This window comes from Solea solea, chromosome 18 (genome assembly GCF_958295425.1).
Source record: "Solea solea chromosome 18, fSolSol10.1, whole genome shotgun sequence".
Lineage (NCBI taxonomy): Eukaryota > Metazoa > Chordata > Actinopteri > Pleuronectiformes > Soleidae > Solea > Solea solea.
Genome location: NC_081151.1, coordinates 4,320,105 through 4,340,542, shown reverse-complemented (window position 1 = coordinate 4,340,542; position 20,438 = coordinate 4,320,105). Strand labels below are relative to the sequence as shown.

Sequence of the window (20,438 nt, the reverse complement as noted above, 5' to 3'; positions counted from 1 at the left end):
GAAAACTGGTCAAACCATTGAAAGACACAATGAGTTCAGACACCATGAATGCAAAGTAAACAGTTCTTTAACTATAATAACTATTATTATTACTATTATTATCATTATTTCTTATGTTTAATCACAGCTTTAATCTGTCTTGGTATATATATTCTTATGAAATATAAGAAGCACTATAACTGTGATTATTATTATTAGAAGTTATCATTCAGAAAAAAGTAAAAAAGACACTAAATCTGAAACCATCCATATAAAATAAATATATTAAATATCGAAATACAAAAAACATTATGTGTAATGAATGGGTTGATGTGTGTCCTTTTAGCTGTCCGGAATATGACTTTACCTTTTTTTAATGTAACTTGAAGCTGAAAATCATAACGTTCTGAATTTGAACTAGAGCGCCATCCAGTGTTCAGGATTGAGTTAAGAAAGTTTTCCAGTGGTATTTACTGATAATTATAAAAATGCCATATCCAGATATCCACATATATATGTATGTGCACATAAGGGGCAGAGCTTTGGTTTGACGACACATGAAAGCAAATGTGCATTTAATTCACATTATAATATTTCACTGGAGTGTATTTGTTGATGTTATGACGATATGGTCTCCATTAATTACACAGTGTTTGCAATTTCAGTCCACGGCCTCACAGAAGTACCGGTTTTAATTTAGAATATAGCAGATTATGTTGCTCACAGGTGGCGAACAAGGAGTGGAATTCAGGAAAAACAAAGTCCAGGTCGTCAATAATGCTATAGATCGTCGATGAACACGAGGACTCACCTAATAGCGATAAACAAGTTGTAGGTTTTTCCCCCTCTTTTAAATGATGCAATTTACTGACAATTTTGTTGTTTTTCAAAAAGAAATCCTTTTTAATTTCAACTCTTCATTATACTAATGGCGTTGTTTTGTACATTTGTCACATTAAAATATATGATACATTACTTTTTCACAGTAGAATTCCTCAGAGAGTGAGAGCTCTTCTCCCGCCTCTCCTCCACAGTCTCTCTCTGCGCATGCTCGTCATAGGGATTTGTCAGGCTACGTCACCGCCGTGTCGCGAGGAGGAGACAGACCGCTGGAGCAGAGTTTTTTTTCACCTCGCGCTCAGGTTGTCATTCCTACAGGAAGAAGAGGGTGTGACCGACATTTACCTGTCCACTGCTGCGGCTGTTTGCTGCTCTCCTTTCTGTTTGTCTCTCGTTGGATTTAACCTTTTGCTGGACGTTAAACACTGGCTTCACTCAAAAGCAAAGCGGAGAAAGCGCTGAAGGTAAACGTCGCTGTTTGTTTGGCAGCAAATCACAGGGAAAGGGGGGAAAAAAGAGGCTTGTTTCGGGCTAAAACAGAGGCTTGGTGACGTTAGCTAACAACGAGGCTGTCACTGTCAGACTGCCTTGACATTACAACAACTGTCTGACTTTACTGGCCTGTACACAGGTCATAGCTTAAGCTATGACAGCGCTTATGTGGGTAGACATTTAATGTGGTTATAGGGTTTAATAAACAAGGGTTACAGGAAGTAACAACGTGAGCGCTGGAAGTTTGATTACGACAGTGAAACACGTCACTGTGCAGCAGGTGAATCTAAACATGTGTTGTCTTCTCAGCTATCGTGTATTTCTATGTATTTTATTGTTTTATCCATATTATTTGAATAGCTGGGGGGCATCATCTAATTTTACATTTTATTTATGCGTTGTTGTAATATTTATATAAATATGTTGTGGTTTAATTCACGTTTTTTTTAATATGTTGTATAGTTTATCATATGTCTGACACTGTGCTGCTGTAACAAAAGAAATCCTATCTTTATTTTAATCTATCTATCTATGATAATGGTAGTCCGTGGTTTACTATCTGATACATTGATACCAGGAGGCTGTGCTACTCTATGTTGCTGAAACAAACATTGATTTTTAGTGTCAATTATTTACACTTGGAAAACACCATTTGGGAGGGCGTTGTGTTGAAATGTATTGAAATGTTAATTGCATGCACACTCTTTCAATTGAATTACAGCTAAATGTGTATGTTATTTATAAAATAATGTACAATTTAAAGTGCCAATGTCTAAATTCTTCAAGAATCAAAGACATTTGGTGAAAAAGGGCGAAGAATCAAATTTAACTAACAGTCTGATAACAGTGTGACTGACTAAGAAATCTGCATTTTCAAGTTCTCCCTCTTCTGACTTAGTATATAAACCTGTCTCTCCCTAACCTTTTCTGACTCAACATAACAAACAAAAAAAGTTCAGGGCGCCAGATTAATTACATTACCATGACTGAATTGTTTGGATAAACGGGTCTAACTGTGGTGACACGATGACTTCCCCTGTTTAACCTCTAATCTCGCCACTGTTGCAAGAACAAAACCCACAGTGAGGCCTCCTTTCATTCTCTTAGTCCTGGGAATAAAAACCCGAGGGCAGCAGAGAGTATTGATATTTTCAAAAGCAAACACAAGGCCTATCTTTTTAACCTTGCATTTAACTGTGCTCTGTTTACTTATCAATTTATTTGAACCTTTTACATTTTAACTGTTATTAGTCTGCTCATAATTGAATGTATTTATTTGTCATGATTTCCATCACTTACTTTTGAGTCTGTTAATTTTACTCTGTACTTTCTACGTTGACTAACAACTGTAATGTGTAACTTATAAATACAGCAAGTCGGTTAGACTCAAACCATTGTCAAATGAGTGCACACAATGCTGATTGAGTCTATCAGCTGCACATGACTCTCACTGTGTCTCTCAGTAAAGTGGTGTTTAGTCAAACGTAAACACTGGCAACATTGCCCCACTGATGTTAGACGGCTGCAAACCGGTCAAGAGTATGACTGAAAAAACACAAAGACATCCAGTTTCACAAGTGAATTCTTCAACACAAACGTTTCCTCAGTCATGTCTGATTTTCAGATGAAGGATGCTGCATACAAATTTATTAATGTATAAAACAGAGGCAGAGTAACAACAATAATTCACCAAAAATTACACACTGCAGCCTTAACTGGTCTTTTTACCCATATGTCTTGATATATCCTCTTACTGGTTTAATTTATTCACTGTTTGACAATTATTATTTAGTTTTCTTTTCTTGATATCCTGCAGATTTTTCTTTCTCGTTTCTGATTGTTTACTATGTTACGTGTGTTGTAGGGAGTGATGGATGTTTTGTTTTAATACTGCAAAGCTCTTTGTGTTGCATTAATTTATATGAACACTGCTGTATATATATATATATATATATATATATATATATATATATATATATATATATATATACACATATATATATATATATATATATATATATATATATATATAGTCTGATTGATTACAAATCGTTATCATAATCCTTAAATATTTTTGCTGTTATCCTTTTGCAGGATGCTAAGAAGATCCTGACTCGTGGCCCCAACATGAGTGTGACATCATGGTTCCTGGTCAGCAGCTCTGGCACACGCCACAGGTTGCCACGGGAGATGATCTTTGTTGGCCGGGATGATTGTGAGCTAATGCTGCAGGTGTGTGTTAAAGAGACGGCATGTGAAAGTTGTTTATACAGCAAACAGTGGCTGAGTGTCATGAGTCCTTTACTGATCTTCACTGTGATGTGTGAATGGCGGCTTGGGATACGTTGCATTGCTCTGCACTGATGTCAGACAGGAAAGCCAGTTTCATATGTGGAAACACCAGTGGGAGGCTTGTTGCATGCTTCATGCGTGCGTTTCGAAGTGTGTAACCTAGTGACAGTGTCTTCACACAGAGTTGCCCTGACAGCAGTGATTACACAGCTACATTTTTGTTGCACTGTGTTGTGTTTCCATCTGTTGTCTGTTTCTTTGTGGTCTTTTTATAACAGTCAGTCTCATTTTCTCCTCGCAGACCAGTCACAGAAAAATGTTGCCTCAGAAAAGTTGTTTATACTTTCCTGAGTCAGTGTGTTATGTTCAGAAAAGCTCTGCCAACCACAGCGGTCTGTTAGATTGAAAAGTTGCTCATGTCCGCATTTAGGCGTTGCCAGATTCAGGAGAAACCTCAGCTCCCAGTCTGAAAATGGTGCATACTTAATTTCTGTTGCTCAGGACTGCTTTCTGACTTGGCATGCAATCAGTTTCTGCTCCAGATTTCCTTTAGCCTTTTAATCTGTAGGTATTTATTTGCCTATAGCTCCGTGCATTTTTGTCTATTCAAACCACTGTTAAATTATCTGTAATAGGAGAAGCCAGTTTGGCTTAAAAAGCAGAGATTGAGAGTAAGTAAAGTCAGATGAAATATCATAGCTAAAGACCTCGAATTGAATGTTAGGACTTTCCATGACAACTGGAGTCTGATCATCAGTTTCTCTATCTCTACCACTAATATATATATCTTCTTTATTACTAGCGACTGCATTTAATCTGTAGCTCAGTGATGCATTTATTGTTTCCCACAGTGGCAGAGTTTACATTTGTGGGAAAAAGGAGCAATGTGTAATTTTTAAAACCTCTACACAGTCATTGAGATAACCTAATCATGTGGATAACTGATAAAATCACTGCTTTAGGCAGTGCAATAAAAGTCCCCTGTGTTGATGTACAGTGCACGAAAAATGGAAAGATGATGGAGATTTTGTAAAAGAGTTTGGAAATCTCCATAATCTCTAATCTCTAAATCTCTATTTATTTATTTTTTGATGAGGAGCCCGAGGGTGAGTCGTGAGCAAGGCAGTGCACACTCCCATGGCAAATTAAAAAAATTAATAATCTAACGATAAATCACTCGATTTACTGATTTAAGAAAAAAAGTCTCATGCAGTTCATAAAATCAAGCTGACTTTACCTCTTAAGATTGGATTAATTTGTGTCCATTGACTTACTACTCAAACTCTAACGGCTTGTGTTTTACTCCTGTGGCAGTCTCGCAGTGTCGACAAACAGCACGCTGTGATCAACTATGACCAAAACACGGATGAGCACATGGTGAAGGACCTTGGCAGTTTGAATGGGGTGAGTGAGTTCAACTTCCCTCAACCTAGAATGATAAAAAGCCACCGGGCTCCCTGAAGGCTCCAGTGTCCAGTCCCCAAAGACAGCAACGGTTGGTCAAACACTTCTACAGTATACGGGATTAACCTGTCGGCCTGGATTTTTTTTTTTTACCTTAACATTCCTATTTCACTTTGTAGCCCCCACTCTCTCCCTTCACTACTCTGTTACCACCTCATTGCATCATTTATCCCAGTAAAATTCAGAGTTGAGCAGTGGGATAAAACGATTCATTGTTCTCAGCGAGTGTTTCTTTTGGCCTTGGTTACTGCAGCCAAACTAATCAGAGCAGAACAGTGCACGGACCTGTAACTGAAATCCAACATGGCTGTGTTTTCCTCCCCAATTATCTTCATTTTGTCTGGATAAGAGACCTCTGTTCTTTTACTCTCCGCATCCTTTACATTTAATGACTTGAGCAGAGGCACAGGATCCTGTGTGTTAAAAAGTTATTTGTGTGGCCAGGAGTTCAGCGTTGCATGTCTATTTCCTCCTAAAGCTTTAGGCATTCTACAAAAGCAGAGAAAGACATTGCATAACAACATAAAGTCGTCAGAGTTTTAATGTGCTCCCGGATTAACTTTCAATGGGGAAAGGGCCGGTTACAAAGCACCTTACAGTATCTGGGTGTGTGCCACAAGGAATTAGAGATAGGCTGTCACCCGTAAGTAAACACGTCTACTTTTTTAGCAAACAGTGAAAATGATTTCAGCTTCATGTCATTTTGTTTATTTTGCAGACATTTGTGAACGACCTAAGAATCCCAGACCAGACATACATCACCCTGAAGCTCTCAGATGTCATCCGATTTGGATATGATATCCTTTTTTTTTAAATGTTTTAAATTAGATATGGCTCAGATTAGAATGGATTAGTGTGTTTCATGTAAAGCCTTGTTTCCATCGAGCGGAAGAGTGCCGTAAACAAAGAGGAACAACGGAGGACATCAAGTGTTTTGTGTTCTTTCTTCTTGGCACGTGGCTGTTTCTCACACGAAGGCGATTAGCTTTGCTTGAGAGTAAGCTGTAGGGTGCCGGAAAAATGCAACCGTTTTACCTTTTAATTACACGTAAGTGATATTTATCTTTTGACAAATCAGTGTCTTGTTCCGCCCTGTAGGAGCCGGACAACTGGGCTTGGTACTCGAGTGGAAGGTGCCAAAAGCTTGGATGACATGAACCTGTTACTCTTTATGACATATGGCAAATGCAAATAATTGCATACCTTGCTGTACTAAAGTGAACTGGGCCGCGTGGTGGAAATGGGGCTAAATACACTTTGAGCTTAGGTTGGGCCAGTTTAAGTAGGTGATTTGCAGCCCACACTGAAATGAGCCGGTGGTCGGTGACTATTACACTCAGATTTTTTGCATTTTCTTTCCCCCCTGTGGTCTTTCATTCCATCGGCATGTTAATCCCCTGTGGGTTTTCAGTCAGGGGTTTCAGATTATAGTCCATTGTGCACAGAAAGCCTTTGACCCCCACAGAGAAAAAAAATGAATGGTGGAATGTAGTTTTAGATAACTGGGGGGGGGGCTGTTCAAGTAGTTTGGTTGCGATTAGAACTGAACACACTCACACCCAGTGTGTTGTGACACGTGATGCTGCACATGTCAACCAGTGAGTGAGTCGCTGAAGATAATGAGCTTGTGTGAATTGTAGCAGGTCTGTTGCTGCTTATCTTTTTTTCTTTCTTCTCAGGAAAAGGAACCATTGACCTTTAGTAGAAAAAAACATAAACATTAACATTTGAAGTGAGTAAATACTGACTTATTGTGTTGTTCTTCAAGTCCCTGTGCCAAAAGCATTGTCTTTGAGCCATAAATTGGCATATTAACACTTCGTTTTACAGCTCATTATACATTATTATATTCTTTGACTCCTTGTGTACATGCTCATGTATATATTCTGGAGAGGAGTCAACACCAGGTCCCAGAGGAAGCTCTTAAAGTAAGTAACACTGATGATCTGTTCCCTGTTTTTTAGTCTGGGATTATGAGTTAATGCTATAAGGACATGGATCTCTGTTAAATGATAAATTGCAGTGTACTTTTGAATATCAGTTAATTAAAAACATTTTTATGTCATTATTGGCCATAATTGACTGTAGGTGTGAGTGGTTGTTTGTGGAGAATAAAGTTGCAGACAGTGAGTGAGACTGAGTGAAGGATTTTTAAAGTGACCATTTAAGTCATAATATACTTACAGCCAATATAGAGTTCTATACCAGGTTTCAAATGAACAGTAAACAGGAAAGCCAGTTTTGTTTAATGGTTTTAGGCTTTTACACTTATTTAAAACAGCACAAACATTTGTTTATTTCACCGGTGTTGCAATAATATTCATTGGACAGAAAAATGTCCTTCTCATTGTGTTAATCAAAGGTTAACGATGCCTATAGACTATGTTATCTGGATGAAAGCCTACAGGCTGAAACATCATCTAAATTAAAAAAACAAACAAACATGGAGCTGCAGTTGGCAACACTTTTTCCTGTTTCTTTTTTTATTTATTTATTTTATTTATTATATAATATTTGTAAATGTGATGTCTCTGGTAGACGCTCTTTATTATACTGTGTAATGTAAGTTTGAGGACAGTTGTATCTGTACTGATTGTCGTCAGAAGTTCTCTCACATCCTGCTTCCCTCCTGTCTCTGTTTGCAGCATGAGAAATACACCAGCCAGTTGCAGCTCGGTGTAAAATCCCTGGAGGCCAAGACAAAAGAAAAACAGCAGCTCCAGAGCTCAGAGAAGAGCAAAGAATCTCTTGCCAGCATCAAACTGCAGGACAGGGCTGAGCGAAGAGCCCGCTCACTCACAGGTAAACAACTCCTCCAGTTCACGCACATACTCAGTCGTAGCAGATATTATCAGAAAAGGCGTATGTCAGTTGTTGTTGTAGCCTGAGAGGAATTGATTTAACTAAAGTAGATTTGAATAGACTGTTCACACACAAGGAGGAGGAAGTCTTTGAGTTGACATGTCCTGCATGACTTTGACTGTAGATCCCTTGATAACCATGGGCTCTTTAATCAAGAGCTTCCCTGGTGTGACATTAATATGCCACGTGAGCTGAGAGGCTGAAGCCGAAAGCCTACAAAGTCGGTTTACGAAATAGATCTTGACATCTCACACTTGGCAGACTGAGTACACAAAAGTAAGGACTTGTCGGGCAAGCTGAGGGGCGAGAAGTTAGTCAAGTAGTAGTCTTATTTCCTCACGTGTGTAAGTAATAGCTTGTGGATTTGTTGCCGCTTATATTTCCAGTCGATCTCATACTTTCTCTGAACAGTCAGAGAATTGTTACTCTGAGAGAAGCACTTTGTGAATGAAGCTTATTACATCTTCCAGCTGTTGTTGATTTAGCACTTTACATGTTTTCTTCTCCATAATCGCCCCTGTGAGGTTAAAGGGAAAACTACAGCTGGTGCTAAAAATAGGACATTTTTCCTCAGTGTGCCTCACAAATGTTTCATTGACTTGCAGAAAAGAAATTGCCGGACCTTAATGTCGTGAAACATGTCCCATTAGGATACTAGTCTGGTCTCCTGCAGCTCGGAGCTAACCACAGTAAACCTTTGGCTGCAGACTCTTTGCTGAACATGCTGACTTTGTCCTGTGTTACTGTGACCCAGTGCACCACTGAGGTGAGGGCTGTTCACTGTACATAAGATGAACTACTTGCTACAAGTTTAATGTGCAGATAACTAAACACAACAACAGGCTTTGTTGTCCACGTATCGTATTGCAAAGGGATTCTCTTCAGCAGGATTAGTTTGACTTCCTGCTTTTGACTCCGTTTCTCTTGTATGTTTGCATTTTCATATCAAAGTTTTTTTCATTAGCTTAATCTCAACGTTTTCTATTTCACCTATACGCTGCCCTGTAAAATGTTCATGAAAGGAATGATTCTGAAATTGGCAGCGTATTTGCCCTATTTTCACAAACTCTTGTTTACTGAGAGAGAGCCGTGTTTATCTCATTCTGTGTGCTCTTACTTGCAGCTGTACAGGATGTGGATTGTGTCCACTCTTCCAGCTCTCAGCAGGGCAGGACACTTCACTTACAGTGACTCAGTCAGTCCGTTGTATTTCACTCCACCTGGACCTGAGGCTATTCAGTATTTATTTAAGGGACACTGAATTAACGTACAGTACCAAGTGGTTTTGAAATGTCCTAAATTATGAATCCATTTAACCGGTACAAAGCTAAAAGAGGTCCTTTTACCTAGCGCTCCCTTTGGTGACATGTTATCTTTTGATCATTAACAAAACAGTAAATTCAACATAACTGAGTGCTGTCCTCAGTCTTCTTTAGTTGTGTCACTCACCCACGTTTTCTTCTGCTAAAAGCAGATGATTGAGTAAGGGTGAAGGAATTGTTAACATGTCCCTTGGCTTGCTCCGTCTCTGTGTTGACGTCTTATTGTGTGTGTCCAAGGCAACAGTGGTGAAGAGCTGTTGATGCATAGGATTGTGAGGCCTCCCTATTAAACTCCACAGATCTTGTTTAAGATAGCTATCAGCCTGACAAGCAGCATCTAGATGATCTGATAAGAGTCGTAAAGGCTCTCTGGCATATGGCAAGTGACAAACCAGTGGCTAAATACCATTTTAGAAACAGTATCAGGGGAAATACGCTATCATTCCCCAGGATGAACCTGTACAGGAAGTACAATACACACCAAGACCAAGGTCAGTGTGCAACAGTTTTTTATATGCACTGGTTATCCTCTATCCTGTTTTGTATTTTTTTTCCTTCAAAGATTAGGATTAGCTTCATCCTGACTCGCACAAGGAGGATAAACGTTTTGGTGGTTTGCGTGATAAATTTGGTTTTCCCACTTAACCTTCACTTCTCCCTCAGTGTCGTGGGTATAAGTGGGAAATATTAAATGCCCAAATGTGGTTAGTTAGTGTAACACCGTCCTTCTGGGTTCCAATGTTGAGAGATGAGACAACATTGTTTTGTTATGTGATTTGCACACGAGATAGCTGTATAAATTCACCTCTCTAACTGACTCTTCATTTCTTTCACACCTCTGTCCATTTGCCTAATGCTGTATTTATTTGTGTTTGTGTGTTTTGGTCTGTTAGCTACCACAGATTCTCCAATATCCAAGCCCACTCCTTTGTACGGCCAACCCTCATGGTGGGGGGAGGATGAGGACCCAGCCAACAAAAAGCTCAACAGAGGTGGAAGATCACCAGGACAAGAGTCTCCAGGTCGGAAAATAGATCTGATCATCTTACAGCACTGCACACAAGCCCCTGCTTTAATAATGCCTATATATATATAAGTCTGGTAATGTCCTGAATATTTGTTTGAACTATAATTGCATTGGTTATTACCACATCCATGAATTGGATCCTAATTTGTTATGACATGTGTTTCTATGGCTCTGATATCTGATGCCCTTTGTGGCTCACTGTGAGTTGGATGGCGTTAAGCCCATGGCAGGTTTCTGGCTGCCAGTATTGAGTTGTTTGCCAGACCATACCATGCCAAGGCAGTGGACAGTGCCTGCCCGCCTCATGATGGATTACGATCCTCTAAGCTGCAGTGTGCATTTTTGTGTGCGTGTATGTGCCTCATGTTGCCTGATTGGAACAGATTATTCCCGCTCAACTACCCTCCATTGGACTCTGAGCTCCCTAAAGTGTTATTTGGCCGTATCCAAATGGCACCCAAACAGCAACTGGTTGATTTGTTTTCTCAGTCCAATAGCTGTACACTTTGTATTACTTGTGTTTCCCAGTTTCAAGGATTGTTAGATAGTGTTGTCCCTATTGAGCTCTAAACAAGCGACGATTAGAGCTGAATGATTTATTGTTTTTAAATCAGAATCATAATTTGAAACAACGTAATTAGCAAATCACAAACTCTGCCATTGGCAATCATTGTTCTGTGTTCTTTGCCAATTTAAACACGTATCTTGAAGCACATGTTTTCATGCTGAAAACAATCATGTCTTAAATTGTATAGGACGGCAATATTGAAATGCTGCTTGGATTTAAAAATTATATCATAAATCAAATTGTTGTATATCTGCAATTTTTGATGCTAATGTTTTCTCTTTCTTGTCAACAGAATATGGTAAAGATACGTCCAGCTATGAGGTCAATGGCTCTCTGTCCGACAGTCAAGCCCAGTCCATCTTCTCCTACCGCCGGGAACCCAGTTACTTTGAGATCCCAACAAAGGAGTTTCAGCAGCGCTCTCCTAAAAAGCCAGATTCACATGTCCACGAGGTTCCCACAAAAGATACCTCTGATCCCACTGACTGTATTCCCTCCACTCCCACACCTCCAGTGGTCCAGAGTCATGCCTCCTTCACCATAGAGTTTGATGAATGCACACCAGGTAAAATGAAGATCAAGGATCATGTGACCAAGTTTTCTTTTCGCCAGCAGCGAAAGCTGCCCTCCACGGACTTGGTCACCGCACCCACAGAGGTGATGTCAGCAGAAAGCAAAGTTGCTGATTGGCTGGTCCACAGCAATGCTAGCATGATGAGGAGGAAATCACAGACTGATGACATGTACAGCACAAACAGTGACCCATCATTTTTGAAATCCAAGGGTAAGTCACTTAGAATGTTACTCTTTATCCTCACCAAGTCATCCTTTCATTTTACAACTGGCAAACTGACCTATTCTTTTTTCCATTATCAGCAAACCACTGTGACGATGGCACCCACAGTGACTCAGGAAACCCAGAAATCAATGGAAAAGATTTTTTTCAGTCAGAACTTCCGATCCATTCCCGGGTTTCTCCACCATCACAGAGAAGCCCTACCTCACAACGGTTAACCTCCCCCAACTCTGTGGAGCCTTTGTCCAACTCTCCTGCAGAGTCACAGTCTCTCTCTAGTCTTGACAAGGCTGAGCCAAAGCAGGCCTTTGTCATCGAATTTTTTGATGACAACCCCAGGAAGAAGCAGCCTCAGTCCCTCACCAACAACACGGCCCCACCTGAGCCCTCAAGCCTCAGGGTTCAGCTAGAGAGGGCGAAGAAGAGCACAAGCCCAACTAACGAAAGGCGAGTCCATTCTGCAGCCTCCACTCCCCCCCCAACACAAAGATACACTGTCCCACTGAAGGATTCTGCTTCCACAAGTCTACAAAGAGCTGGCTCATTACGAAGAGAGAAGACGGAGGACCAAATCAGCACCAACTTTTCGTCCCGTTCTTCATCTTCTGTCTCTGTAAAGCCCTTTAGTAGTGTGGGCCGGAGATCCAAACTCGCTCAAGAATTTACTGCTGAATTGCTCAGACAGAAAGAGGAGGCATCTTCTTCCATCGGTCAGAAAAATGCATCTAGTTCTCCCAGAGCAGTGAAAACTGAGGAAGTGTTGAGAGCACGGTCAAGTCCTCCTCCATCTAGAGCTCCCTGCCACCCTCAGACTTCCTCTCCCATCCACAAGCCAGTCCCCCTCAAGACTCCCGTGATGCCCCCGGCGTCTTATGACATTGAAGTCAAGAGCCCCCTTTCCAGCCCAAGAAATGAAGAGGAGGACACTCTGAGTGATGCGGGCACCTACACGATAGAAGCAGACATCCAAGACAAAGAGCTGGAAGAGGCACGAACCAAAATTGACCAGGTAAGTAGTTCTATGTTCATTCTTAAACCACATCTTTCTGAGGTTAACAATCAGAGCATGTTCCTTTTTCTGGCACCACATCTCACCACTGTTCCACGGAGAAAGTCCCACTCAGTTTGACACTCACATTCATACACTCTGCTTGTGATGCTTTTTTCCTGACAGGTCTTTGGTGTTGTTGAGCACCCACAGCGAACCAGCCAGAGTGAAGCAGAAACTTCATCAGCATTTAAGCCTGTAATTGTTGAGGGCAGGGAGCAGCATAGGCAGAGTAACAGTGGGCAGGTGAGGCCAGCTCCAGAACAGGGACAGAGTTCGGTGAAGGTAAACCTTCCTGCTCTCAATGGGATCAATAATTGGATGTTATAATTCATAATATTAATGCTCTCAAGACAACAAGTTGTATTTTGGTCACTAAATTATTATTGTTTCAATACACAAATCAGCTAGCACTACTGTCTTGATTTGTCTTCTTTGATTTCTTGATTGTCTTTATCTATTCTTCACAGTTTCTGGGTGCTGTTTGTCTCTCTAACCAAATATTAGGGAAATAACAGTTACATAGTAAACTCACTAATTAAAGAGATTGATTTGTGGTGTCTTCTTCTGTTAGTCGTTGTATCATCCTTGACTACTCGGAAAATGATTTGTTAAAATTGTAGTGCGTAACTTTTAAATCCAAATTAAAACATTCCCAGATGGGTTCACATAATGCTGATAAAGCATTAGTTCTGTAAGACTTTTTCTATTTTTCATTGTATTGGTTGTTTAGATCTTGTGTTGCCCGGCAACATCCCCACAACATTGCATTGCTGATAAAACTGGTCAAACTGACTGGAGAGATACTTTTCGTTTCTGCCCATCCCTGTGGTGCCGGCATATACATACAAACGCTCCCTCAGTCAGGTCTGATAGTATTGCTTGCCAGAACCCGTTTTATTGTCTCAATTCACAAAGACCAAACAAAGGCAGCGTTATAACATCAACAAAAAATCACCAAAAGTTACGCACTGCAGCTTTAAGCTTTCCTCAAAATGTTTCATCTTCTTTTTTTCTTTTCTTTGTGTTTGTGTGAAAAATAAAAAAATAATAAAAAATGTTTGAATAAGTTGAATGTGTTCTCCTGCAGGTTCAGGCAGCAGCTGCTGTGTTACAGGGGGCCCCTAAGTGGATGTCTTGCTGGGCCAGCTTGGCAGACGGCTACACAGAATCTGGCCCTTCATCTGGACTTTCTGACAATTCTTCCAAGATGGAGCTGTCAGGAGTGGGTATGTCACCTGGAAAGATATGATTCTATTTGATATAATAATGAAGATCACTGATAAATATCAGCGATATACTGTTTCTGTGTGTGTAGTTAATATTCATTAAAAACTGTTTCATTTCAGCACGAGATTCAGTCATCAACAAGGTCATGCTCAGCCGAAGCAGTGACAGTACGGACTCGAGGGCACGGCGCATCCTGCCCCAGGTACCAGTGGTGGACAAGAGTGACATTTCAACCCCCAGCATTCATGTTCATTCCGACCCCCATACAACGTTTGAGGTACAGGAGAAAAGCATAGTGGCTTGCACGTCTGAGGATGGCATTCACAGGCTGTCAGTGCAGGATGACGTAGAGCCTGACAGCTTGAGTGATGCCAGCAAGTCAGATGATGGGTCCATCATAGAGCAGAGGAGGAAACCACCGTCTGATACTGAAGAGAAGAGAAAAGAGGAGAAGCACAGACTCGTAACCAAGCCGACATCTTTTTATATTGAGTCAGACGAGGCTCCGGCTAAAACAGAGGGTGGAGATTTTAAAACCGAGAGAAAACAGGCAAACAAAATTTTCTCAACAGCTACCCTGACCAAACAGAAAGGTAATCATGACTTTGGAAAAATCAATCCCAGTGCGTCTGCTCCTATCCTGGGCCAGAGGACAGAGAGTCCAGAATTCAAAGACGGTCCAGTATCTACATTAATCAGACAAGAGAGCTTCACCAAGGAGCGGCCTAGCAATGCCAGATTGCCCAACATCTCTAGCCAGCCTTCCAAGAAGGATCCAGACCTGGATTTATCCTCCACTCAGGACACTCACTCTTACCTGAAGGAGACTGAGGATGTTTTGGCTGTTCTAGAGGCCAAACTCCAAGCAGGACAATCAGCAACCACTCCATCTCCGATAATGGACTCTCTCTCAGCAGAGTCTGATGTGGATACCTCCAGCTCGGTCAGCCAACATAGTAGTAAGACCAAGCCTAACACACTAACAAAAAAGCCCTCTGTTAGTGGCCTCCATAGGGAAATGTCTTCAGCTAGTATAACTAGTCAGGACTCAAATCATCAGCCCATGCTGTCAGAAAAGCGTCGTACTCAGGGAGCGGACAGTGGCAATAAGACTGAGTCTGTCAGGAGGCCAGTTGGACTGAGACGTAGTGTTGGAAAATGTGGTTCCACAGACCTAAGTGATGACCCTCACAGTTTACCTTACTCTGATCAGGAGTCTAATACCTACCAAACCCGCAGGAAATACACAGTGCCCCTTCAGAAGGAGGACAACAAGGCTTCCAGTGCGTCGCAGGCCTTGAATCGTGCCAACAGTTTGTCAGCTCCGAGACCCACCAGGACGTCCATGCTACGCCGTGCTCGTCTGGGAGAGGCCTCAGACAATGAGGGAACAGAGACTGACCGGCTGTCACATGAGCCAACCAACATCCCAGCTAAACAACAGGAATCCAAGAAACTGTCCAGGCTGGACATGCTGGCGATGCCTCGTAAGAGGGCAAGCTCGTTTAACACACCCAGTGACACTGAGTCCTCGTCCACCCCTCAATGCAGGAGCACAGGATTCTCCAGCTTAGAGTCCAGCGGCAGCTCTGCTCGAAGGGGCAATGCCGTGGGAACGAAACCGGTAGAAAGGCCACAGAAAGCAGCGCTCAGCAAGACGCCAGTCACCCGTGGACGTTCAAGCAGTGCAAAATACACCAGCAGCACAGCAAGTGAGTATAATACACACCTACACATACACATGTTTCATTAAATCAATATTTTTATTTAATTTAAATATTGTGACTGCCATAAACATTGACTCGTGTCTAGTAAAACCAGCACCTTGGAAAAGGGACCACTGTTTGCCTGGACTGGGAGCAGAACAAGCTCTGTCACACAGTCACAGTGGTGAAATGGTTACACCCTTCTAAGTTTATGTACTCTTATTTCTCATGAAATCAACCATTTTTAAAAGAACTAATCCTGGGCTAACATCAATTATACTAACATTCATAAATCTCCTCCGTGTTCTCATACAGTTTATGTATGTTTGAACTTTATTGCTAAAGGCTTGCAATGGGGACACTGTGGATATTATGAAAACTAAATCACTGGTTCTGTAAAATAATGTTAAATCATTTGCTGCTACTACTTTAACTGCTTCAGGGCACTAAATTGTACTATGGTCTGTTTGGTACTCAGCTGCTATACTGTTGATGTCTCACATCAGTTTGTAAATTATTTTAAAACATAAAAGTACATCAAACGAGTTAGAATAATTGTTTCCTGGGCGGGCTATTGGTGATAACATCTTAAATACCTAGTGGTGTTTTCTTGCCTGTATTCTTTGATGGTATCTCTCCCTCTCTCTCTCTCTTTTTGCCTGTCCTCTTCTTTCTTATCTCTCCTCCATCCTCTAACTCAAACTAATTCACGGACGGCAAGGCTCGAGGAGGAGACAGAAAGGCTCGGACTATGCCTCTACCTCAGACGAAGAGTACGACCTAAACCAGAGCACACCTAAACACAAACGCTCCCAACCTTCCTCAGCTTCCCAAGGCGCACGCAATCCTCCCAGGCCCCAGCCGATAGTTGCACAGCATCCAAAGCCCCGCGGCAGAGATTCAGAAGAGGAGAACCACGAGGAAGGAACCTTCCAAAACTGGTCCACTCACAGTGCTGAGATTGCACGGTATGATTTAAAAAAAAAAAAAAATGTTACTGATATAAATGGTGATTTTTCCTTTAGGAATATTTCAGTTACTATACCAATTTTACTTGGTAAGAGAGATTTTTGCAGAACTGATGCTGCAAATTGAATACAATTTGAATAACCAACCTGGTGCATCATTGGAAATAATGATGTTCACATTAAAAAAAATTAACCATTACATCAATCAACAAGAATGCAATTTTTATTTAAAACTCCATAGATGGTAATAAAAAAATCTTCAGACTCGGATGTTAGCTCCTGGTCACATGAGACTATCACGGTCAAGTCTCATGTGATTACGACAGTTCAGCAAGGTTTGGGCATCAGAAACATGAAATGGTGTATCTTAAGGATTTTATGATGATAACAAAACAGCCCTAATGAGAACAACTTTTTTTCTCCGTCAGCCATCTTTCTAACACACTTTATTCTCCTGCTAGATTGAGTCAAGACCTGGCTAAAGACCTGGCAATCCTGGCCAGAGAGATTCATGACGTGGCAGGTGATGGCGATCCACAGAATCCTGGTGTGGAGAGCAGCACACCAGTCCCCACAGTGACCACTCATGAACAGGTGCTTCAAAGCAGATATCACATGACTGGTGCAGTTACTGCTTAGTTGAAAAGTATCTTGTATCCACTTATCAGTAAAACAAGTGACTGGTTTAATGTTTTTGACTTAGTCGTGTCAGGAACTCGTGGAGAAGTATTAAAGGCTCAAAATAAGTTTTAATGACATTACAGATTGTTAAGAATTCAATGGGGCGTTGGCATTGACACTGCTCCACCACAACATTTGAATCAAGTGGCAACTGGCAACTGGCCCCTGACCGGTGCCATGTTGAGGTTTTTGCAACCAGAAATTTGCAGAAGTCGTGCACTCGTGTGTGCCTTTCCTCTAAATAGGAACATGATTTTCAAAACAAAAAATGTTTACTGGCATTGTGAATCATTTCCATAAACTTCCATCCAGACTATTCAATACATTCTTACTACCAGAAAACTACTTTTCATATATACACAGTCTTTAATTTTAAGTTGTGTCTCTTTTGTCTTTTATCATACGCCCATTTCTTATCGTGCCCCAGCTTGTTCAGCGAATCCCAGAGGCTGGATTAAACTTCCAGAGAGTCCCACCAAGTTCTGCATCCAGGAGAGAACCCGAGCAGAGCTCAAATGACCAGGAACGGATCGGCAGGCAGCGAGCGCAAAGCAGAGATGAGGTCTGAGAAAATCCACTGCTCTGCCGTCAAGTGATCGTTTGGGAGCTCTGAAGGATCATTCTAAAGTATTTCATTTGATTGTGTGCAGGTCGTTGTGGATCATCTCATGCTGAATCCAGTGAGTCAGATCATCGGGGCCATCAGAGAAAACACGGAGCAACTTGCTGACAAAATTAAGTAAGATGTGAAGTTAATAGTATTTTTAAAATCTGTATCTGAAGCATATTGGACACTAAATTAAATCTAAATTAAAGTGCACTGTCAACCTTCTAACAACTATACTCTGTGTTACACACACACACAGGGTGCTGTTCCAGGGCAAGGTGGATATTTGGGAACAAATGGAGGCAATAATTAATTCTGATAATGACATCCCTGTGATCAAAACTGGCAACAAGGTCGGTGAATTTGTTTTGTGCATTTAATTTTCAAGCTAAATTCATGTTTTATTAAAAATAAAAAATAAAGTGTGCTAAGTCAGACGTTTTTATTTCAGGAAATCACGTCTATCTTAAAAGAACTCAGGAGAGTTCAACGACAGCTTGAAGGTATGTCGCATCATTTATAGTCAATTCATAGCAAAGTGCTTCTCTAAAGTGGCTTCATGTCGTTTATTTTCTCGGTCCAGTTATCAACACAGTCATAGAGCCGAGTGGTCAGTCGGAAACACCCAGGGCCTCTGCGTCTACCGTCCCCTCCTCGTCTGCAGTTCGCCCCTCCAGGGCTCCGTCCTCGCGAGACTGGAGAGCGGCCCACTCTGCTTCCAGGCGCGGCGGCGGACCAAGGCCCGCCGAGGGTGTCAGGAGAGCAGCGATGACACAAGGCGACCGCAGAGACGGATATTTAGTCTGAGGTCTGTTTCCAACTCACTGCGTGGATAAACTTCCGCCGCAATCATGCTCACACAGGTGTCGGACTCCTGTGTGCAAACTGAAACCGAGCGGGAGGAAGTGAGACTGGATTAAAAAGAACTGCACCTTCATACACACAATACTACTGCACTGTGAGCGCTACACACGTACAGCGATGCCTGTGCTATTGTTTTCATGTGCAGGTCTAAACATGAGTTGATGATTTGAGGAAGTGTCACACTACCCCCTTCTCCTCTGAAAGGCCTCAAACCAGTACTTGATTCTCTGTTAGAGATTGTCTACAAATGAAATGGGAGATATTATTACTGATTTTTAAAGCTCATTGTGATTCCTCTGTTTCATTACAAACTAGCCTGACGGGGGCATTTATTCAAAAATCAGATCTTTGTGTTCCGTGACATTCAAGGAATTATTAGTTTGTTGATTGTATTAAGCCCAAATGGACAGAAACACTTTACAGATAATATAGTTTGTTTGTCTTTGTTTCCCTCATTTTGTTTCTTTATGGACCAGATTTATGGTTGAATGTAAAAAGTATTTATTAGGACAATCTCTTGTGAGACACTTGTGTTTTGTTTTGTAACCAAGACAACATAACTTTGGGAGGGAGTTCAGCTCGAGAGCCAGTCCAGCTCGTCTCCCATTACACGTTTTGCTACCAGCCAGTCTATTGTACAGTATATGTATTCTCTTATATCACAGATCTTCGGCTCATTGACGGGTGTCTCGTTTGTTGAGCTGCAGGTGAAAATCTCTCAGGAATGTGTGTCCAAGTTGAAGTCGGTTTAGTAACCTGGCAACCGCAAATCCGAGAGGCTGTAAAACATCGGTAGCCACTGCAACGTGAGTTTTTGTGTTGTCTTTAATGCCTGAGGAGCACATTTAACAACTGAGGGTCTGACATTCATTTAGTAGCAGACGGAAACCAATCAATTTCACCCCTCAGATTGCACCTAAACCTCAGTGTGTTGGTGTTATACACCAAGAGCTTTCACATCACCGCGAGAAGATGAGATATTTCCTCAGTGTCGACTGGAGGAGTCATGCAACTTAAGCATAGAAGGTGGAACTTCAAATCTGTCTGTGGCATCCTGTAAATGTATATATCTAAAAGCTACCTATGTGTTCTTCAAATTACCTCTCAGTCTTGTGTTTTGCACTGCTGTAGTACGACATTATTCCTTCAGCCTGATATGCTGCCAAGCTGAAATCTTTGTGAGCATTCGACGCCGTTAAAAGGTTTGAGCGGGGGAGACGTGCGACTCCGCGACTCTTCTCAGTCCAGCCTGTACATGTGAATGTCATTGGGAAGTTTGTATAAAGTGCCACGGAGCTGTGTGCGCGGATAAATATAGTGGTTGTTTACAAACCAGCGAAACTGAATGTTTTGAGTAGTGCTGCTCTTTGCCCACTGTGGAATAGATTTCTTCTTTTGTTTCACAGGAAAAGTCAGACTGTAAATTTGTCTCCTGATTTTGATATTCACTTTCCGTTTCCCTCCTCCTCCTCCTCCTCCTCCTTTTCCTCCTCCCCTCCCTGAATGTGTAAACAGCTGGTATTTATGTTTGGTTATTTATGTCATTTCTTAGATGGTGATTCCAGGTTTGTGTTTGTTTTGTCAAATAAATTTGAATAGCAAAGCTGTTTTAGCTCAACTTTTTTTTATCACATATTCTCTGCTCTGTTATTTTTTTATGCCTGGGTAATATGAGTCACAGAGCCAGAAATG

General features: G+C 41.4%; 1 protein-coding gene across 4 annotated transcripts; it reads left to right on the top strand.

Annotated features, from left to right (window-relative positions):
• The first annotated feature begins 1,074 nt into the window (after positions 1 to 1,074).
• Positions 1,075 to 20,349, top strand: cep170ba (centrosomal protein 170Ba). 4 transcript variants are annotated; one of them, XM_058614935.1, is made up of 19 exons: positions 1,075 to 1,283; positions 3,406 to 3,543; positions 4,918 to 5,007; positions 5,786 to 5,866; positions 6,939 to 6,995; positions 7,713 to 7,869; positions 10,145 to 10,273; positions 11,139 to 11,630; positions 11,723 to 12,651; positions 12,817 to 12,975; positions 13,781 to 13,919; positions 14,040 to 15,632; positions 16,453 to 16,594; positions 17,056 to 17,188; positions 17,703 to 17,837; positions 17,926 to 18,014; positions 18,142 to 18,235; positions 18,334 to 18,385; positions 18,466 to 20,349. In XM_058614935.1, exons 2-19 carry the CDS (start codon positions 3,439 to 3,441, stop codon positions 18,687 to 18,689), a joined length of 4,800 nt encoding a protein of 1,599 aa, XP_058470918.1. In that variant the 5' UTR covers positions 1,075 to 1,283; positions 3,406 to 3,438; the 3' UTR covers positions 18,690 to 20,349. The 4 variants fall into 4 exon arrangements, with proteins under 4 accessions (XP_058470918.1, XP_058470915.1, XP_058470917.1 ...); XM_058614932.1 differs by having other exon boundaries at positions 16,348 to 16,594; XM_058614934.1 differs by having other exon boundaries at positions 1,076 to 1,283; positions 12,817 to 12,936; positions 16,348 to 16,594.
• The last annotated feature ends 89 nt before the right edge of the window (positions 20,350 to 20,438 follow it).

Excerpts from the sequence above, each read along its gene's own strand:
- cep170ba (XM_058614932.1), top strand. The coding sequence starts at position 3,439 with ATGAGTGTGACATCATGGTTCCTGGTCAGCAGCTCTGGCACACGCCAC. Across the intron at positions 5,867-6,938 it reads TCATCCGATTTGGATATGAT|GCTCATGTATATATTCTGGA; the intron begins ATCCTTTTTTTT and ends CCTTGTGTACAT. Across the intron at positions 18,386-18,465 it reads AGTTCAACGACAGCTTGAAG|TTATCAACACAGTCATAGAG; the intron begins GTATGTCGCATC and ends TTCTCGGTCCAG.